At 38.6% G+C, this 19,761-nt stretch overlaps 1 protein-coding gene across 1 annotated transcript in view; it reads left to right on the top strand.

The window, feature by feature from the left end:
* Positions 1-2,872, top strand: part of LOC109412802 (serine/threonine-protein phosphatase alpha-2 isoform) — a 74,856-nt gene extending 71,984 nt beyond the window's left edge. The window contains exons 6-7 of the mRNA XM_029877028.2: positions 2,308-2,455; positions 2,531-2,872. Of these exons, the coding sequence (XP_029732888.1) occupies positions 2,308-2,455; positions 2,531-2,676 (294 nt within the window). The 3' untranslated portion in view covers positions 2,677-2,872. The remainder of the gene's footprint in view (positions 1-2,307; positions 2,456-2,530) is intronic.
* Positions 2,873-19,761: the final 16,889 nt, after the last annotated feature.

Genomic DNA, 19,761 nt, shown 5'->3' with positions numbered 1-19,761 from the left:
AGGAATTCCTGAAGGAATCCTTGAAGGAATTTTGGAAGCAATCCTTGAAGGAATCTTTGAAAGAGTCGTTGAAAAAATCCTTAAGGGAACTTCAGAAGCAATTGTTTGAAAGAAATTCTGATAAAATTCGCCACAGGAGAAAAAGAAAGCGGAGACGGTCGATGAGAGCGACGACGGCAGTATAATCACCGTTGATGATGATATGCAGAGCAATCGCAGCTATATAGGGGAACTGGAGGTTCAACAGGAAAGTGAAAGCGAGAGCGATCTGGAGGTGCTTGATTTCAAGGTTGCGACTACAGAAGCTATCAAAGCTTGGAACGATAAACGAGAACGGATGTCCCGAAGACAGGCGAAAAAAATTGAACTGTTATTAAGTAAACATAAATAGACTCAACAATTTGTTACCGTAAAACGGGGTGAATAGAAACAATGGGGCGAATAGAAACAAATAACTTATTGTAAAAAAAGATGGCAATTATGTTTTAAAATTCATCAACACTTAATTTTATTAGCTAGTTGGATGCTACTAGTGTTTCAATAAACCTTTTTTGAGATGATAATTCCGTTAATTTTTTTGTGAAAATTTTTAAAATCAAAGTATCGATTTGGAGGCAAAAAAACTTCCGCCATTTAAATTGCGTTTTATCGATTTGGTATGTATTAACAGACTAAAGTATTTTTCGACATTCAACATTTTTTTCTTCACTAGGTGAATTATTATAATCTAGTGTTAGAGTTTTAATTGAATTAAAAGTTATTTCTGTCTTGAAATTATAAAAAATATCGAAAATTGTTTAAAGCTGTTTCTATTCGCCCCATTGCGGGGCGAATAGAAACAAGCAACCTTTTTTCAAATAAGTTAACGAAATCAAAATTAGTTTTGAATCCTAATTACAGCAATTAAAGAGGGAGGAGGGACCCAAAGTTAAGACCCTTGCAACTGACTTTATTACACACGGTTCCAGAGATACTTGCCTAAGTATGCTGGAAGGTGTTTCTATTCGCCCCGTTTTACGGTATTTGTATTGACTCAACTTCGGAGACGAACCAGCCTCGGGCTGAAAGTCTCGATAATAAAGATAAAAAAAAAATAATAATCTCTGGAGGAATTTTCGGAGAAAGGATTTTTTGGAGATAATGGAGAAACTCCTTAGAAATGGACCTAAAAATTATTGGTAGATAGCTCGGACGAATCTGTAATGATCTAGTAATAAATCATAACGTCAATAGTATTCAACTTATCTTTGTTCACAATTCCAATATCCCTTGAAATAACTTCTTCATAACTACAAACAGCAGCTTAATTCTGCATCAAGCACCGAATAAATGTCCTAAATTTAGCCAGCGTTTTGCTGTTGGGTAATCTGCTGCCACGGACCACCATCGCATCGTATAATATACCAAGTTCCAGCTTCTCCACAAATCGAAGATTGAACGATTCCGTGTTGAAAACAGGAAGTGTTCTGGAAGAAAACATCATCCGTGGTTATCGTCGGTTGATTAGCGGGTAGGTCGCACAACTTACCCGGTGCAGCTGCATGCCAGTTGAAGATCCTCCGGGAATTCCGTTCTTGCTGGTGGTCGTATATTGACATGGAAACGTTCGGTCACGTCGATTTCTTTCCTTCCCCGTGAGTCCACTACTGCGAGCTTCCTGGGGGCGGTTCCTACGAGATGAATGTTCTAACTGGTTCGGAGTCATACTACTCGTAGTTGATTCCCTATCAATTGGTTCCTTTTATGGGGCCACCTTCGGAACCGAGGTCGGAACATTCGATCCGAAAAACTTCTGTAGAATCGTCACTTCCACACCAGTTTTTTTACGATTTTGCGACAACAAAATGATAAACAAAAACAAAAAGTTTGAAAGCGATTGCTGTCAAATCCGTACAGGGTTGCCAGAAAATCATCGTTCGAGTAGAAAATTCGAGCAGTTGTATCATGATATTCGGAATATCACGTTCGGGAAGGTGATATTGGAGGTGTCAAAAATGTATGGCTGTATTACGTTCCAGAAACATGATATTGGCCTTGTATCACCAAAACCGCTTGTATCATGATAAATACAACGGCGTAGTCTGAACATAGCATAAGGCTTTCATATGCAGCTTCGTTTGAGGTTTTATATTCACTACAAAAATATGAAAAATCTGTATATGTTCAGCGTGTCATTTGGAAATTTATTTGATAAATAAAAGTGCAAAGTGTTTTTTTTTTCAATGGCGAAACCCATGAATTTTTCAATGGAAACCCATTAATTGTAAAAATAAGTTTAGTTTTCAATACCTATTCTATTTATTTCAGATCGTCGGCAAATTTTTATCTAAACATGACTTCGATCTAATTTGTCGGGCTCATCAAGTCGTCGAAGATGGTTATGAATTTTTTGCTAAGCGTCAACTAGTAACCCTCTTTTCTGCACCCAACTATTGTGGTGAATTTGATAATGCAGGTAATGTACCTAATGCTACATCGAAGAAAAAAGTTTATGAAAATTGTGTGCTTACATTACATTATTTTTTTCCAGGTGCAATGATGTCCGTAGACGATACGTTGATGTGTTCTTTCCAAATTCTAAAACCAGCTGACAAACGCAAATTCCAGTACGGTGGCATAAATTCAGGTCGACCGGTCACACCACCAAGGGGTTACAGTAAGAATAAAAAGAAATAAAATGGTAAAGCCAACGCGATAAACTAAACAACATTATAAACTGAAAACATAACATACACGTTATAACAAATTAATCTACATGATGACTTATGTAAAGTTAATTCTAACACTAAAACATTGAGAAGAAACATACGACATAATTATTTAAAATTAATTTAAAGGATAGATTGCAAAAATAAACTTCACATAATGTAAATCAGTATTTTTTATTTGAAGAAAGACCTAATTGACTTCTCAAGCTTAGTATACAGGTTGATCGATTCCTCTTCATCGATTTTCTCTTCGGATTATGCTGCCGATGGAAGCATAATTGTCACATGTGCATTTTTGGCAATATTGAGATTTTGCAGCCCATGACCATGTATCATGGTGTACTACCAAATAGGGAAATATAAATAGGCAGTTTGTTCCGAAAATTGTTGAAAAAATGCAACGCCGATTTGTCACATTCTGAAAAGTGGACGCATAAGTGTCACGTTTCATTGGAAAACCTATGAAATTTTTAAATCGCTTTAAAAGGAAAAATAGTCCTCAAATTCAAAATTGGTTGATGTTACACGATCCGGTATTTATACTTCATAGTTGAGACAATTTACTTTTTCGAACTTTAACCCTCTACTTCCCATGGTTGCTCTAGAGCACCATCAATTTTCGACGAACTCGAGACAAACAAAATTAGATAAATATGATGCAATAGTTTTTAAAATATGATTGCAATCTCATTAGGTAAACCCAACTCCCAACTACTTGTTTCAATAGTGGAACTATTGATAAACAATCAAAATGCTATTGATTTACAACTAAAATTTTTTATGTTGATTTCGAAAAATTTGGCCAATTTGCAATAACTTTTGTTCAAGCACTTTTTTCGGAAACGCTTTCTTGGCATAGAAATAGTCGTTCAAAGTCGTGGGAAGGAGAGGGTTAAACGCGATTTTCTCGATTGTCTGTTTTTGCACATGTGACATTTATGCGTCCACCGGCAGTATGGTAACCAATATAATTGTATGTTCTAATCTAATCTAATACAAACGCAGCCAGTACGAGAAAGCATCCTGGAAAGTTATTAGGTAAGATTAGGCCCATTTACTTTTCTTGTCAATATTGAGGCTTGCAGCATATCAAAGATATGTCACAAGCGTCAAAGTGGCCAGGCCTACTGCATTGTATTTGCCGCAAAGATGATTCTCCGAAGTGCCTCGAGTTTTGAACGATTTTTTTTCTTTCGTCGAAGCAATTCTCGAATCTACAGGGGAGGAAGGATGCGTGGACATACCGTACCAAACGCTCCGGATGTAATGTATGTAATAGAATATGTACGAATATTGAATATTAAACAATGAATATAGGAAAGATCTCACCCATTTGCTTCTGCAATCCAGTTTGTAGTCCTCGAATTGGTATGTGATTGTTGCTTCTCGCAACGAGAAACCGCGGATAACTTTCTTTTGTTGTTTTCCGTATCGTCACAATAATTCCTGGCAATATCTTTGTTACTGTTTTAGATTACCAAAATGATTGAAGACACGTAGCACTGACAAAACAAAATTTCCTCTGGTTCCTACATCGTCTTCAAAACCGGAACTTATCAAGTATATTTTGTTAGGAAAAGAATCAAAACAATATCACCCAAATCCTTCCGATGCCCCAGAATAAAAATCTCCACACAACTGTTTCCTGTAGTTATTGTAGTGGATTGCTCCATCGACACTGCTTGGCGATAATTGCTCATCGATATAAACCTACGCACCCTGACGACACACGCTATGTCCAAAGGGAAGTATTATGAAAAGTGAATGTACCTCAAAATTTATTCGCTAGAACCATATTTTTGGACCTCTAGATTCAGATAATGTGTGGTTTAAAATAATACATCTTGGGTTTTTTTTCATACATTTTTATATGGGACGAAATTGGCCTTAAAATGACTTTTTTTGATATTTGTATGGGAAAATAGGAAAAAAAATCAAAAATATCAAAAAACCCAAGATGAAATATTTTAAACCGCACAGATTCTGAAACTAGAGGTCCAAAACTATGATCCTAGGGAATAACATTTGAGGTACATTCGATTTTCATAATACTTCCCTTTGGACAGAGCGTGCGACACAATGAAAATAAAATTATTTCTATCACACAACATTGGCAATCGGAAAACTATCAAAAACATGTGGAAAAAAACAATAAACTGTCGAACTTTCACGTCACTTATTACGCTTTAAACACAAAAAAAAAACTTTCTGTTGATGCACCACTAATCGTTTCCTGAAAATTGGAAAAAGGCGATGATTACACCAATTCCAAAAGTCTCCAGTCCCGTCCAACCGAAAGATTTTCGACCAATCAGCGTCCTTCCAGCAATCTCAAAGGTGCTGGAAAAAATCCTCTTGGTGCAAATAACTGACCACATCGATAACCCGAACGCTCCGCTGTTGGCTAGATTTCAGTCTGCATATCGAAAAGGATTCAGTACGACGACTGCTTTGACAAAAGTCGTTCATGACATATACAGTAATTTCGATGACAGCTTCTGTACGGTTATGGTTCTTGTCGATTTTTCTCTGGCATTTAATTGCGTTAATCACCTGATCCTCGAAACTAAATTGCGGAACGAGTTCCAGTTTTCTCAGGCAGCCTGCGATTTGGTATCTTCATTCCTCGCGCGACGGAAACAATCGGTCCGTTTGGGAAATGCTGTATCGGCCGAGCGCGATGTACTTGATGGCACTCCCCAGGGGTCATCACTAAGTGCACTGCTTTTTAGCCTTTACATAAACAGCCTTCCGTCAACATTAAGATGTAGATACCACCTATACGCGGAGGATTTGCAAGTTTATGTTTCCGGTCCATCCTCGGAAGTCGAACGACTTGTGAATTCCATCAACGAAGATCTTCGATCAATCTTCACATGGGTTGAGGCGAACTGTTTGTCACCAAATCCTAAAAAAACGCAGGCAATTATTTTTAGCAGGACCGGAGTCGTAACCCCCCAAACAAACATCGTGTTTTGCGGAGAAATCATACCAGTCTCGAACAAAGTAACGAATTTGGGATTGGAATTAGACAACAATCTGTCGTGGACCCACCAAGTTAACGGTGTAATACAGAAAACCTACAACACCCTGCGAACACTTCGTCGCTTTGCTCCTGTGCTCTCCATGCCGACCAGGATGAAACTTGTGCAGTCGGTGATAATGCCCATCTTCACGTACTGCGATGCTGTGTATTATCCTGGTCTTACAGTTTCCCTTAAGGATCGACTACATCGATGCTTCAAGTCAACGCTACGGTTTGTGCACGGTCTTCGTCGTAGAGACTCAACCGAAGCCGTCCGGTGTTCAATTTTGGGACACGATTTGCCATCTAATTACAAGCTGCGGATCTGTTGCATAATGCGACAGGCCTATTTCAATCAATTACCCAGTTACATCATGGACCACATGCAGCAAGGACGCCAGGAACGTACCCGCTCCTTCATCGTCCCTCGCCACACAACGTCAAGCGGGAAGAGTTTGCTGATATACGGTGTCTCCTGCTGGAATGGCCTACCACTCGAAGCAAAGATGAAACCAACGTTGACGTCCTTCAAAGCAACTGTTAAAAGATTAGTTTAGAAGTATTGCAACCATTTTTGATAGTTTAACTTTTTTTTGTGTAACTTTGTCCATGTAGCTTTTCAATTTCAATTATTTTCAAGTTCAAGTAGTTTTTGTAAATTTTATGTCTTTCCAACGTTTTACTAGTTTCCTCCGACAGTTTCCTTGACCCGATAAAAAGTGTAAACTAACTGGTTATCGTTTTCAATAAAAATTACAATTACAATTACCACTAAAAAAAATATCAGAACTTTGAGAGGAGTCTCATCATCCGGATGGCGCAACACCGACCGAAACGGATTCCGGGTCGTTTTACAACGGTGTTCACAGATTTAATGAAGAGATTACAAATATTTCTAGAATCATTCGGAAAGTTAGGGTATTTTAACCAATAGTGGACCCCTTAGTTGCTTAAAATGGTTCTGATCGTTGAAACAGTATGATATTCCAATTAAATTGCCCCTGTCAACGTTTGCACAGCAAGTTCTATGTCTTTCCAGCACATTGCACACAAAAACCTTACCAAACCACCCTATATTTCCCATAAAATAATCATTTCAAATCTGGCTCAAATTATCCTATAGTGGTCCCCCCGGGGTCCACTATAGGATTGTTGGGGTCCACTATAGGATAAATCGTATTCTCTTACCATGTTAAAACGGAGACAATAGTGGACCCCCTTGGATTTAACCAATAGTGGTCCCCCAGATTTGTTTACATTTACAAATTTGTTCAAAAAATCAAATTATTGCTTTCCAGCGTAGCTCCACCACTTGTAACTACTGGCTAGGAACATGATCCATCGTCTCCCGATGGAAGTTCACCGGTAAAAACAGATTTAAGCAGGAAAATTAGGAAAAATATAAGGGGGTCCACTATAGGTAAGGGGTCCACTATTGGCTAAAATACCCTAGATTGCTCTGCACGGGCAGCAAGCATTCCCTCACTTCTTCGTCTTCTTCTTCCTTCTCGTTCGAAGCTGTCATCGATCCAGCTTCTGTTTTTGGCCCGGTAGCACAAACCATATGACCAGTTGCAGTTTGTTTCCCATCGAAACGGTTCAGAACCGCAAAGCACTTTGTTTTTGTTCTGAGTCATTTTTCTCTGTCATAGCTTTGCTTTAATTTTGATTGATGTACGAATTTGATGACTTCCTTGTAAAGTTCTATTTGTTTTGTCTGATAAAGCTCAACTAAACTTCTAAATTTGAGTTTAAAACTAAAGTTAGATCGTATATGGCCGTAAACAGGACAGTGTAATATCGTGTGTTCAGCAGTTTCCGGGGCTTCGCATTCTTCGCTGTCTACAAGTTTCATTCTACCCAGCCAAAACTTGGTGAAATCGTGACCGGTCATTAGTCGATTTGTGAGCCTGATGTCCGCACCTGGCATGTCAACTTTCGTATACCAAGGAGGTTGGTTGAACTTTGGTTGTATCCAGTCTTGCGAACAATCGCGACCATCACGAGACAATCACTTGAACCGCTTTCTGGAGTCACCCTTCCCAAGGTGATACGAACCATATAGCATGTCATGCCTGGAATGACAAACATGTTGTGGGTTCCACCCTTCGCAGCGTTGCAGCGATAGCAGTTGCTGAGTATGCTTCAGACGGGGTTGCTAGAGAATCAATCTCTCTGAGCAACGATGCATAACGGGCGAAGTGAGAGCGTTTGCCGTAGCCAGGGCGAACTGCGTGGTGCGCTGAATGTGTGCGTTTAAACTGAGCTATGCAAAACGAATAGGATTTATGACGTAGTACCGTGCTTGTGATATTTGTTGCTGTAGACCGCAGATTCCTCGCTCGTGAGTCCAAGTTTTGCAGCTCGTCGGCTACTTCGTTTCCGTATATTGATACGTGGCTTGGCACCCATTGAAAAGTTGTTTTCACCTACTTGCCAGATTGAGTATCTCCACAAGTATTTCTGACCCCCGCATTTGCTCTTGGACGTTCTCCAGCATGTCGCATGCAGCCCTTGAGTCGGTGAGTAGAACAACGTTGCCCATTCCATTTGCATCGATGTGATTCATCGCTATTATTTCCGCCGAGGTTATGCTTGTTTCCTCTTCTAGTTTATAGTACAGTCTTCTCCTGCTTCCTTCCACGTATATGCCTACCGCACAATTGGTTCCGCTTTTGGATGCATCCGTGTAGATTCTTTGTTTTCCCTTGTATGGACCATTTAACAGGAATAGAACCATACGTTTCAAGCTTGCAGGATTATTGCTCACTTTGCTACCAACCATTCCGTCTAGGCAAGCATGTATTTGTACCTCTTCAATTTGGTTGGTCCTAGTTGTAGGCATAATTTTGTCAAACATTTCCTGGTATTGGAAGTATGTTCTTTCTAGGTACGTATATTTTCCCATGGATTCTTCGTCTGGAGGGGCATTCAGCTTTCTTAGTTGTTCCGCTACTACGTTGTTTCTTTCAAAACATCGCGCTATTTCCTTCGCTGCCACATACTCGTGTCGCATTTCGATTGGCTCTTCCCCTGATATTGCTGCTAGAGCATTCAAGGGCGTTGATCGAGTACAACCAGTAGCTCTTCTAAGGGATACATTGTTGGTGGTGGCAAGTTTTTTCCTGTTTGTTTTGCTAGCGTTACAGTGGATAACGCTTCCGTACTCGATCGTGCTCCTCACTAAAGCCTTGTGAATTTGTACCATAGTAGATGGATGAGCTCCTTTCCTAATACCGGATAACACTTTCAGCATATTCGTCCTTTCCACTACCTTCTTCTGAAGCTCTCTAGCATGTGGTCCGAAACTCAAGTAGCGATCCATGGTGATTCCAAGGTACGGATAAGTCCGAACTGTTTCCAGTTTTACTCCGTTGATGAATATTTTCAGTACATTGTTGCTATTCTGGAGTGGCTTGGTCTTCGACTCGTTGATTTTCAGCTTCAACCTTTCTGCAATTTCGATGAAGTTGTCAACGCTATGCTGTGCTTTGTTATTCAGCTCTGTTAGATCCTTAGCCGTTACTAGTATTCCGAAATCATCGGCGTATTGGACGAGCTCCACGTCATCGTCTTGTATTTCATGTAGAGGTGTCGAGTACATGGTAAATAGAGTTGGCGAAAGTACGTCCCCTTGAGGTAAACCATTGTTAACCCAGCGTGACACAGTTTCATTTCTCATGTGGAAATTGATTTTGCGATTCGTTAGGAAACTGTTAATCCAGGTAACCAAATCTGGTGAAATTTTACGTTCGTACAGCATATTCACTAGTATGCTATAGTCGACGGTATTGAACGCATTGCTCAGATCTATGAAAATCATAGCTGTTAGCAACTTATCACGTTTATTCCGCTTTATGGAATTCAGAACATATGCTAAACAGGTCGTTGTGGATGTTCCCTTTCGGAAACCGAAAGATGTTTCTGGTAAGAGGTGCTCTTCTTCTATTTGTTCTTTTAATCGTTCTAGAACTGCTGTGTTCACCACTTTAGTTAAAGTGGGAACCAGAGATATGGGTCTCTTTCCCTCAGGCGTCGCTTGATCTTTTCCTGGCTTAGAAATCGCTACAATTTTGATGATTTTTAGGTGGTCTTCAATACATCCTCGCATCTACATAGCATTGAGTTCTCCAATTATGTTTTTATTCACTTCTGGGTTTAGCTTACTCAGCATCTCGTATGTGATTCGATCTTCGCCTGGTGCTGATCTTCTTTTCCCCGCCAGTATGGAATTCCACTTTTCCATAGTCAGAATATCGTCATGCGCCATAGGTAGTGTTTCAACATACGGTGATGGGTCGTTTGGCCCGAAATGTGTATCCAAAAAAGCTTCTACTGCCGCCCGGTCGTCCTCTAGTAGGTTAGTCTCCTTACGTCTCACTCTTTTCCCTGTCAGGCGACCTACCTTGGCCCATAATTCCCTAGAACTAGTAAAAGGTGTGATCTCCTTTGGAAATTCATCAAATTTCTTTTTAGTTTCCTCCCTTTTTAATCTTTGAAAAATAGCAGCTTTTCTTTTGTATTCCAATAGGTTCTCCTGGCTCGATGTTGAGTTGAAATTCCTCCTCGCCTCTGTCTTTTGCTTCCAGGCCGCATCCACTTCCTCCGACCACCATGGTTTTGGTGTCCGACAGTCTTTTTTCTTATTTTCCCTATGCGCCCTTTTCACGTTTTGATTCAGATGCAATATCGTACTTACTTCTTCTGCCGTGAGAGCACTCATTGTATCTCCTATTTTCTTCATGTTGTATATGTATTTCGGTCTCGACTGTAAACTCGTTCCTATTGAGACCTCTATGGCCATGTGGTGACTACATATGCCATAGTCTAGGACCCTCCATTCCGCATCGTTGTACAAACTAGGGGAACACAACGTAACGTCTATCGCACTCGGCTTTCTATTCAGTTGAATTGAAATGAACGTATTTTCTCCACTGTTGAGTAGGATCAAATCACTTCCCTCCAACGCGTCGGCAAAAATGGTACCCTTTCTGTCGCAGTCGTCATTTCCCCACAGGAAGTGGTGCGCGTTAACGTCGCCTCCAAACAGTATCCTCTGATGTCCTCTAAGAGCGTCGAAAATCTTTTGGATGTCTTCTTCGAAGTCCTGATTTGTTGTCGATGGACTCAGATATATGGCTACTATAACGATATCAACTTGTAGAATTTTTACAGCGCATACCTGGATGCCGTCGGATGTGTCAGGTAATTGAACCGGTACATAATTGTAGTTGTTGTGAACTAATATTGCTACCCCGCCATAGTTATCGTGGCGAGATTTCGGTATGAATCGGGGGGAGCGACACTAGTTTTGCCAAGCCGAAAAACTCCAAAAAAAAGCCGATAAAATTCGAAAAAAAACCCGGTAAAACCCGCGAAACTTTTGCAGGTTTTAGCGACTTTTTTGGGCTTTTTTCAGCTTTTGTTGAGGTTTTTTTGGCTTGGCAAAACTAGTGTCGCTCCCCCTGGTATGAATTCTATTCTGAAGCTCGTTCTGAAGACTATTCCCGTCTGACCTAACCCCCTTTTTTATATTTTTCTTCGAAAGACAATTGCTTTTGATGATAATTGCCGCTTTCAGATTTTTTTGTATGCTATCCTGATTTTCTTACAATTTTTCAAAAACTGAGAAACTCACCACGTTTTTAAATAAAAATCATCATGCGAAGTAGTTTTTGGTTGTTTTTGGCAACCCTGAAATGGTGATCTTTTTTCACCTCAGAAAATAAGCAACATCTGGGACCCCTTCTTATGTTTACATTCAGAAATGTCAAACTGCACTTTTCTCTGGTGACGGTGAGTTTCGAGCCGCGGATAAGAGCACCTTTAACGGTGCGCTTCTATACCCCGTTTGGCAGCCCTCCATCATTGCAGCAAACTTTACCGGTCGCTGCTAGATGCGCTCGCAAAATAGTAGCGCCATGGGTGGGTGACCAAATATAACAGCGCGACAGTTGCGCTGCTAAAAATGCAATGAGAATATGACAACCCTCCCGATACGAATCGGGGTGACTAATTTGATTGCTACCGGTGTGGAAAAGGGTGGTTAAGTCAAAATGGTAGCGCTGCGCGGGTTGCTCGAATAGTAGCCGCCGTTAATGTTGCTCTAATATTGACTGGTTTGCTGAATATGATACACCGCGCGGCCTTTGTAATGTTCCAAACGCGCTTTTGCACGAAATTCCACGCGGCAAATCCTCTTGGAAAGGAACAACCGCACTTGAGGAAACGCCGCAATGTTATCTCCCATAAGAATTGAGTAAAAGGGGAGCATAAAACGCGGCTGTTCCTTTCCTCAGTGATTTGCCGCGTGTACTTTTGGGCAAATGCGCTAATATCGTCGTGGATCGTACCTTCGAGGATGCGGACACACCGATGGCGCCGATTCCAAACCTAGTGCAGGCTGTACGTGAATGTTGGAGGAAATCAAGCCGAAGCCCGGGGCGGATCGAACGTTTTAGTGATGGTACCAACTGGCCCTGCAAATCGAGGAAGTATTCAAGTACCATTCGGGACATCAAAGCAATTTGTCCGTACGGTGGTGGCGGTCGGAAAGCGCAGAACAAGAAGGTCAAGGGTGGCGTGGAAATCATCATTCGCCTTGACGGAGGCTCTCTGAGAGAATTGCGCTGTGCGTGAAATCAATTTTTTTTAACATGGGAAAGGATAGGAGCTGCATTTTCAAATGCTTCTAAAATATTTTAGGGACCTCAGAGTGAAAAAAGTGTTAATGTTTTGCAATATACTTTCAATTTGCTACACTATAACTGGTTTTGGACAAAAAGTTTTTGAATCACAATGTTATGTCTATAATATAGCGCATCAAAATCTCATTCGATAACATTAAGAACGTTTTGCTCAAAAAAATTTCTATAAAGAATTAGAAGCATTTGAAAATGCAGCTCCTATCCTTTCCCATGTTAAAAAAATTGTTTTCACGCACAGCCAATTCTCTCAGAGAGCCTCCGTCAAGGCGAATTGCTACGCCCGGTTAGCTGCAAAGTATCTAAATACCAAGGTAAGAGATTCCCGCTAATATTCACGGATTAGTGAGAAAAGGAAAAAAGCAAAAAATAGTTATGAAGTTTGCGCTGATTTGTATGGGCACATCACTATTTAGCAAACTTTCTTAAGAAATTAAGCACTCACATCTTAGAAGCTATTATTTAATTGCATCTGACTGGATTAAATGTGACCTCCATGCAATAAAACAGAAAATATCGCTATTTGAAAATCGGTAACAATTTTTTTTTAATTGATTCTAAACATATTTTTTCAGCATTTAGAAACATCCAAACTAACAAAACTTCACAAACTTTGCTGAAATAATGACATTTTAGTGTAAAAACACCAACTTTTCATAACTAACGCAGATGTGTTGGTGAGTCTCATTTTTGACATTTACGGGAATCTCTTACCTTGGTACATATTTATATACTTTGGGTTAGCTGAACGATCTAGTGGCTGCTAGAAATCCTCTACATAGAGATGAACGGAACCCGTATAAAAACAAACCATTGAGTCTATGGAAAAAACGGTTGAAAAACAATAGATTCTTATGTTAACCATGATGTCTATTGTATATGTATTGTAGAGTACTTTTTCAAACTTGAGGCATTACAATACAATAACATTAGATTTCATTGTTACAGTGCTTTCTATTGGCATACAATAGATTAACATTAGATTTAATTGTTAAGTTTTGGTTTTACATACTATTTGCATACGTACTCTTTCCTTAGAGTAATATTGATGTAGTTTTTGTCATTATTTATCAAAGACAAGTAGTAAAATAATTGAAAAATATTTTTTATTTATATTATTTTATTTTTTAATATTTATTGGTAAATTTTTACTTCAATTCGAAAATAAGTAAATCGTACATATTTTAATGTAACATTTTTAAGCGTGTATCTTTCAAGCAAAAACAAAACAAACGCTGGCCGACGGGTGACGCTGGTCGTGTTCGAGGTTCGAATGCGCGTTTGCATGGTGGTGACTGCAGATTCGTTGCTGGTTCAGGTAATTCAGGTAATTCAACTCAATTTCAAGTTTCGAAACATTTGCTAATATTAAGTGTTTTAGATTTCCGCCCTCGCCAAGCGAGCTGCCGTCAAAGCTCGACATTCCGGTTGAGTTCTACAACGGCATCACGGGATCAGAACAGAGAGATCGCTTTGCACGGTGACACAACAATGTTATTTTGGATTCTGCTCCGAATCAGGTTAATCCGGCAGCTAGTCCGGCAGTGACCAAAATATGCTGCAACAAAATGTGACGGATCCAGGATTACTCCAGTATCCAGATCCAGTATTACTCTGCCTTACCACTCACATCAACCAACGGCAGCAGCAACAAAATTTTATCTCCGATTTTCGCCGGCAGGATGTCCTCTGAATTGTCGGCAAACCACCAACCCAGAACGTGACGTGACATCCCGAAAAGCAGCTCGACAAAGGAGGAGCATAATCTGGCTGCCCGCCTGAATGACATCTCCGGCCCAACGTCGATTTATGTAAGGGGAATCAAGTTGTTGAGAATCAAGACTCTCCGCCAACATCAACCCACGCACGGTCCGGGAGGACGTGTGAGCAATCTTGTATACGTCTATCATCCGTGCATTGTGGCCAAGGTGATAACGGAACCGTTCGAAAATGGATTTCCACCGTGCACACCGAGCAAGCCTGTGTCGGATGAAGCGAGAAAGTCGGATTGGAAGGGGCAAGGTTCGGTATTCCGGGACCCCCGCAATTGATTGCCAAGGTCGCAGCCAAGAGCATCAGCCGTAGAGCGTTTTCGTTTTCAGCAAAACCTCGGCCAATGATGCCGATCGACCACCCGACAAAAGCCTCACAGAAGTTATGACGGAAATTGAAAGGCAGCAGCAGAATAATCAACCATCCGTGGACGACCAGATGGTTCAGCCGCTGGAACGGCTCTCGCTTATGATTGGGACAAGGAAGCCGTTGTATACAGTGCTAGAGAAGAAAACGACCGCCTGGCGAGAGGAGTATATTTCGGTGTAGCAGGATTCCTGCGTAAGCTCAAGTAGGTTACCGATGGCATAGATTACCGCGTTAATATACATGGTAAGAGGGGACAATTTATAAAAAAGCGGCGTAAAACATCATAATTTTCGAAAAATATTGCATGCATTTTCAGCGCTATCATACAAAGGCGCCAACTTATGAAATGAAAGATATCACATTCCGTGTAGTGTTTAATGCAGCCCCTGGACGGTACAGGGCGGTTCAATATGGTGACAGCGCAAAACTGTTCGACAATTAGAACAGCGGAACGCCAATTTTCTGACTGGAAGAAGAAATCAGTGTCAGAATCAGTGCAAACCATAAACATTGAACAATTTTGAACAATTGAGAAGAAAACAATGTTACAGATTGGATGAAAAAGATGAAATTCGTGGCAGCGCAAGCGATAGTGGAATACAAAGTAGCACCGAATTGGAAATGGCAACGCAACAACCTGTGTATGGACCTGTGTACATAATTCAGCCTGCATTATTTGGTATCGTGAGTATTAATCTTTTAAATGATTAAGTGTTTTGAAATGGTTTAAATTTTTTGTGAGTTGGTTTGAAATGATGAACAATTTTTACGATATAAACAAAAACATTTTAATTAAAATACTGTTGTGGGAAAAATAAAGCAGTTATTCAAAAATTTATAAAAAAAAGGAAATCATAGTGATTTTCAATTAATAATGGAAAAATATAACAAGAATAATGATTTCAAGAAGAACAAGTGGATGAAAAATACGAACAAATAACACTAGTTAACAAAATCAAAGGAAAGTCGCGGACTTCTGTTAACGATTAAAATTATTGATGCATAATTACGTGCTGGTTTTGAGACCGTGTTTAAAATAAGAAAACTAAGAAGTACAGTTTTTTTTTTATTATACGAGACAATCGCAACCAAGTTTTTTTTAAAGAATTTACTAAGATTCAAATATCTCAAGTTACAATTCACCAAATTTAAATATCTTTTTTGCAATAATAGGAAGCTGAATGTAATATGTTTTGAATATCTGATTATTTTTTTCTCGTCAGATTAGATATTGATGAGTTTTGGGAACAATCTCCTTAAGTTGTAGCAAAATATTCAATAAATAAAACAAGATTTGTATTTTTCTTTCAATCTTTATCAATTATAGCAATGTTGATTCAAAATCGCCAGCTTTGTACGGGATATCGAAAATATGTTCAGCTCTACTGTATTTTTTTCCCTTATGCTTTCGAACTTAGGGCATAATTTTACACTAAACATGATTTTCAGCTGTAAACTAGCATTACAATAGAATGGAATCAATTAAAAGTTGAAAAAAAAAACAATTTTGTAACTATGCAGCAGACCGGCAACAATTAGGTCGTGTTAATTTGAAAAAAAAATCAGTAAAAATATCATAAAAATGACCACGAATACAATGGATGAAATAGGCAGCAATAGTGGAGCGAACAACGCTAGATTTGAATTTCCAATAAATTTTGCTATACAGTGTATTCCAGAATTTCATGGTAGTGCGTGTGAATTAGATGCTTTCATATATCAAATAAATTGTTTTTTGAAACCCATAAAACGGATAACTGATGCTAGTGAAAGGAAAAATGCAGAAACCGTACTCATTCAAATTGCACTGTCCAAACTTAAAGGCCCAGCAGCGTTAAAATTTAAAAACATTCTTGCAAATACTTGGGATGAAGTGAAAGATAATCTCCAAAAAGAATTCGGAATTAGTTTACAGTTGGAAGAACTGTTTAATAAAATAGAGACCCTTGAGCAAGGCAAGTGTGAAAGTTTTAAAAGTTACAAAAAAGGCGTTCTTCAATTTAAGAGAAATATTGATGAATTTGAAAAAGATTATATTAAAAATCCTACAATTGGGTTTTTAAATTAAGAAAAATTCAATGATTTTCTATTTTTAAACAAAAGAGCACCTTTTTCTGAGCCGCCATGATTTTTTTCAAATTTTTAGAACTTTATTTTGGTATCTAAAATCAATTTCAAAGAGATTTTTTGAAATCACTTTTTGACAGCCGGGCAACTGCTTGACAGCTCCGCTCAGTACAAAATGCGACGAGGGGTGATTCAACAAATCGCTCCCATACAAATTTCAAATTGATTTTTAAATAGGTTCCCGGGCACCAAAATAGATGAAAGTTTGGATTTCGGCTCAGTTTGGCATGCAGATTCAGAATATGGAATTATCTCAACACCACTAAAGAAGCCAATTGAGTCATATGCTCAAAGACATTTAAGAACACATTTTCTAGCGGGCTTGAAAGATAGAAATTTGAATTTTTTTGCAAAAACGAAGAAAGAAGAGTCATTGGAGGATTTGGTAGATTACCTACAAGAAGAATGCATCGAAATAGAACAACAAGAGCGCGTCGAACAGAGATTGAGGGATTCCCACATTGCAGAATCTTACAGGCAACAAAATGAAGAACAGAGATTCAGTAATCCACTAGTTATCGACCACAACTTTCATTACGATAAAATTAGATTCAATCAGTCCGAAATAGTCCATGAGGGAAATTTCAACAATTATAGAAATCTGGGACAACAAGAAATTTATCGTGGTGATTACCAGACAAGTTTTAATGAAATAACACCTTATTGGACCCACAGAACTTTTGATGAACGCAACATTGGAATTCAAAACAACAACATTTACTATAATGAACGAAAAAACTAAATAGCCGGAGGTTCGTTAATTGCGTCCGATCACTCCGTCAATCAGAAAATAATTTAGAAAGGCGCTTATATGCTGCAAGTAATAAGAAAATGATGCCCATGAACATTAAAAAGAGTTATAACATACCACAAAAACAAATGGTTCAATTTGATAAATGCATTCCAACACAAGAAAAAGTATTTATACATTGGGCGGGCAACAATCAATTTATGTTAAATATCCCCACTGTAGAAAGACCATACACAAAAATCAGTTACATGATAGACACAGGCTCACAACTAAACATATTAAGATGGGATGCAGCCCCTAGAATCGGAGCAACAGACATAGATTATTCTGAATCTGAAAAGTTTTTGATTTCGGGATTCAATGAAAGTCAAACAAGAACGCTCGGATCTACTGAAGTTAGTTTAATAATTGGGAAGTCTAAGTATAAGATAAAATTTTATTTAGTTCACCACTTAAATGTACATGGTATCATAGGAGCAGAATTTTTGAAACAGCACACATTATATATTAGCCACAACTTTGATTACATAGCCCTACGCAAGCCAGATAATGTAGAATATAATATTAACAATATTGCAACAACAAAGCACGTAATGGCATCAGAAAAATCTTGTCAGACTGATCTGCAAAATAATAATAATTGTATACAATATGATAACGATGACAAAAGCTGTCAAGTAAACTTTGATATTGATGAAGTCATAAATGATGAAATAGTTACGCAGCCAATCGTACCAAATAGAGAATATTCATGCAATATGTGCCGTTATGGGAAGTATTATGGGGACAAGGATTGTATAAATCAACATTTTGATGAAGAAAATGATGATAATGGATGTCGGAATAATAATTTAGAGGTCGGGAATCAATATACGCCGGAGGATTTAGATTCAAACCAAGATCTAAGTTTGACAGATAATTTGAATTATGAACAAATACAAGGTAAAAATCGTATCGAAAAATTGCTAGATACAATTGATTTGAAGCATTTGAAAAGCGCTAATTACGACGCAGTGGAAAATATAATGGCAAGGTATAGTGATGTATTTTATTTGAAAGGGGATCACCTGACAGTAACAGATGCAGCAGTACACGAAATTGAAACATCATCTAATGTGCCAATAAATAAAAGGCAGTATAGGTTCCCTGAATCAACAAAGAAACAAATTAATGAGGAAATTGAAGAAATGCGTCGGCAAGGGATTATTAGGTCCAGTAAAAGTCCTTGGAATGCACCTGTTTTATGCATACCAAAGAAAGATTTAGACGAAAGAAAGAAACAAAAAGCATAGAATCGTGGTAGATTTTAGGGCATTGAATTTGATAACTAAACCATTTGTATATCCGATTCCACAAATAAATGAAATATTAGATAGCCTAGGCGATAGCAAATACTTTTCAACAATTGATCTGAAATCAGGATTTTATCAAGTTCCTATAGACCCAAGAGATGATGAACACAGTTTTATTTGAAATTGAAGATGTTAAAGCAATCGTTTATTTGGATGATATCATTGTTTTTGGAAGAACAATTCAAGAGCATAACGAGAATCTGATTAAAGTTTTGAAAGCTCTTCGTAAACATAATTTAAAAATTGAACCAACAAAATGCCAAATTTTGAAAACCGAATTGATATTTTTAGGACATACAGTTGATAAAAATGGTATTCGTCCGCTTGATGGTAATATTAAGGCTATACGAGAAATGGCAATACCAAAAACTGTAAAAGGAGTGCGATCATTCCTAGGAACAGTAAACTTTTATGGTAAGTTTATACCAGGAATTGCAGAAAAACGAAAACCTCTGAATGATCTATTGAAGAAAAATGTAAAATTTAACTGGACCTCAGAGTGCCAGAAAGCATTTGAAGAATTGAAAAACTTTTTAACGTCTGACTCTTTGCTAGTGAGACCAAATTACAAGGACACATTTGTTTTAACGACAGATGCCAGTGAATACGCTATTGGAGCAGTTTTATCGAATGAAAAATCAATTGACAGACCCATAGCTTACGCTAGTAGGGGACTTATTGGAGCAGAACGAAAATATCATACAATTGAGAAAGAATTACTGGCCATAGTATGGGCAGTGAATTATTTCCGTCATTATATCTACAATCAGAGGTTTATTGTTTACACAGATCATAGACCATTGATCTCAATATGGCATCTAAAAGAAACTTCATCAGTCCTCACACGTTTGCGTTTGAAATTGCAAGGATTGGAATGCGATATTCGATACAAACAAGGAAAGGATAACGTTGTAGCGGATTTTCTCTCTAGGCTAAATCCAGACAATGAATC

The sequence above is a fragment of the Aedes albopictus genome, chromosome 3, assembly GCF_035046485.1.
Source record: "Aedes albopictus strain Foshan chromosome 3, AalbF5, whole genome shotgun sequence".
Taxonomy (NCBI): domain Eukaryota; kingdom Metazoa; phylum Arthropoda; class Insecta; order Diptera; family Culicidae; genus Aedes; species Aedes albopictus.
The sequence above is the reverse complement of the archived record's forward strand: the minus strand, read 5'-3'. Positions and strand labels throughout refer to the sequence as shown.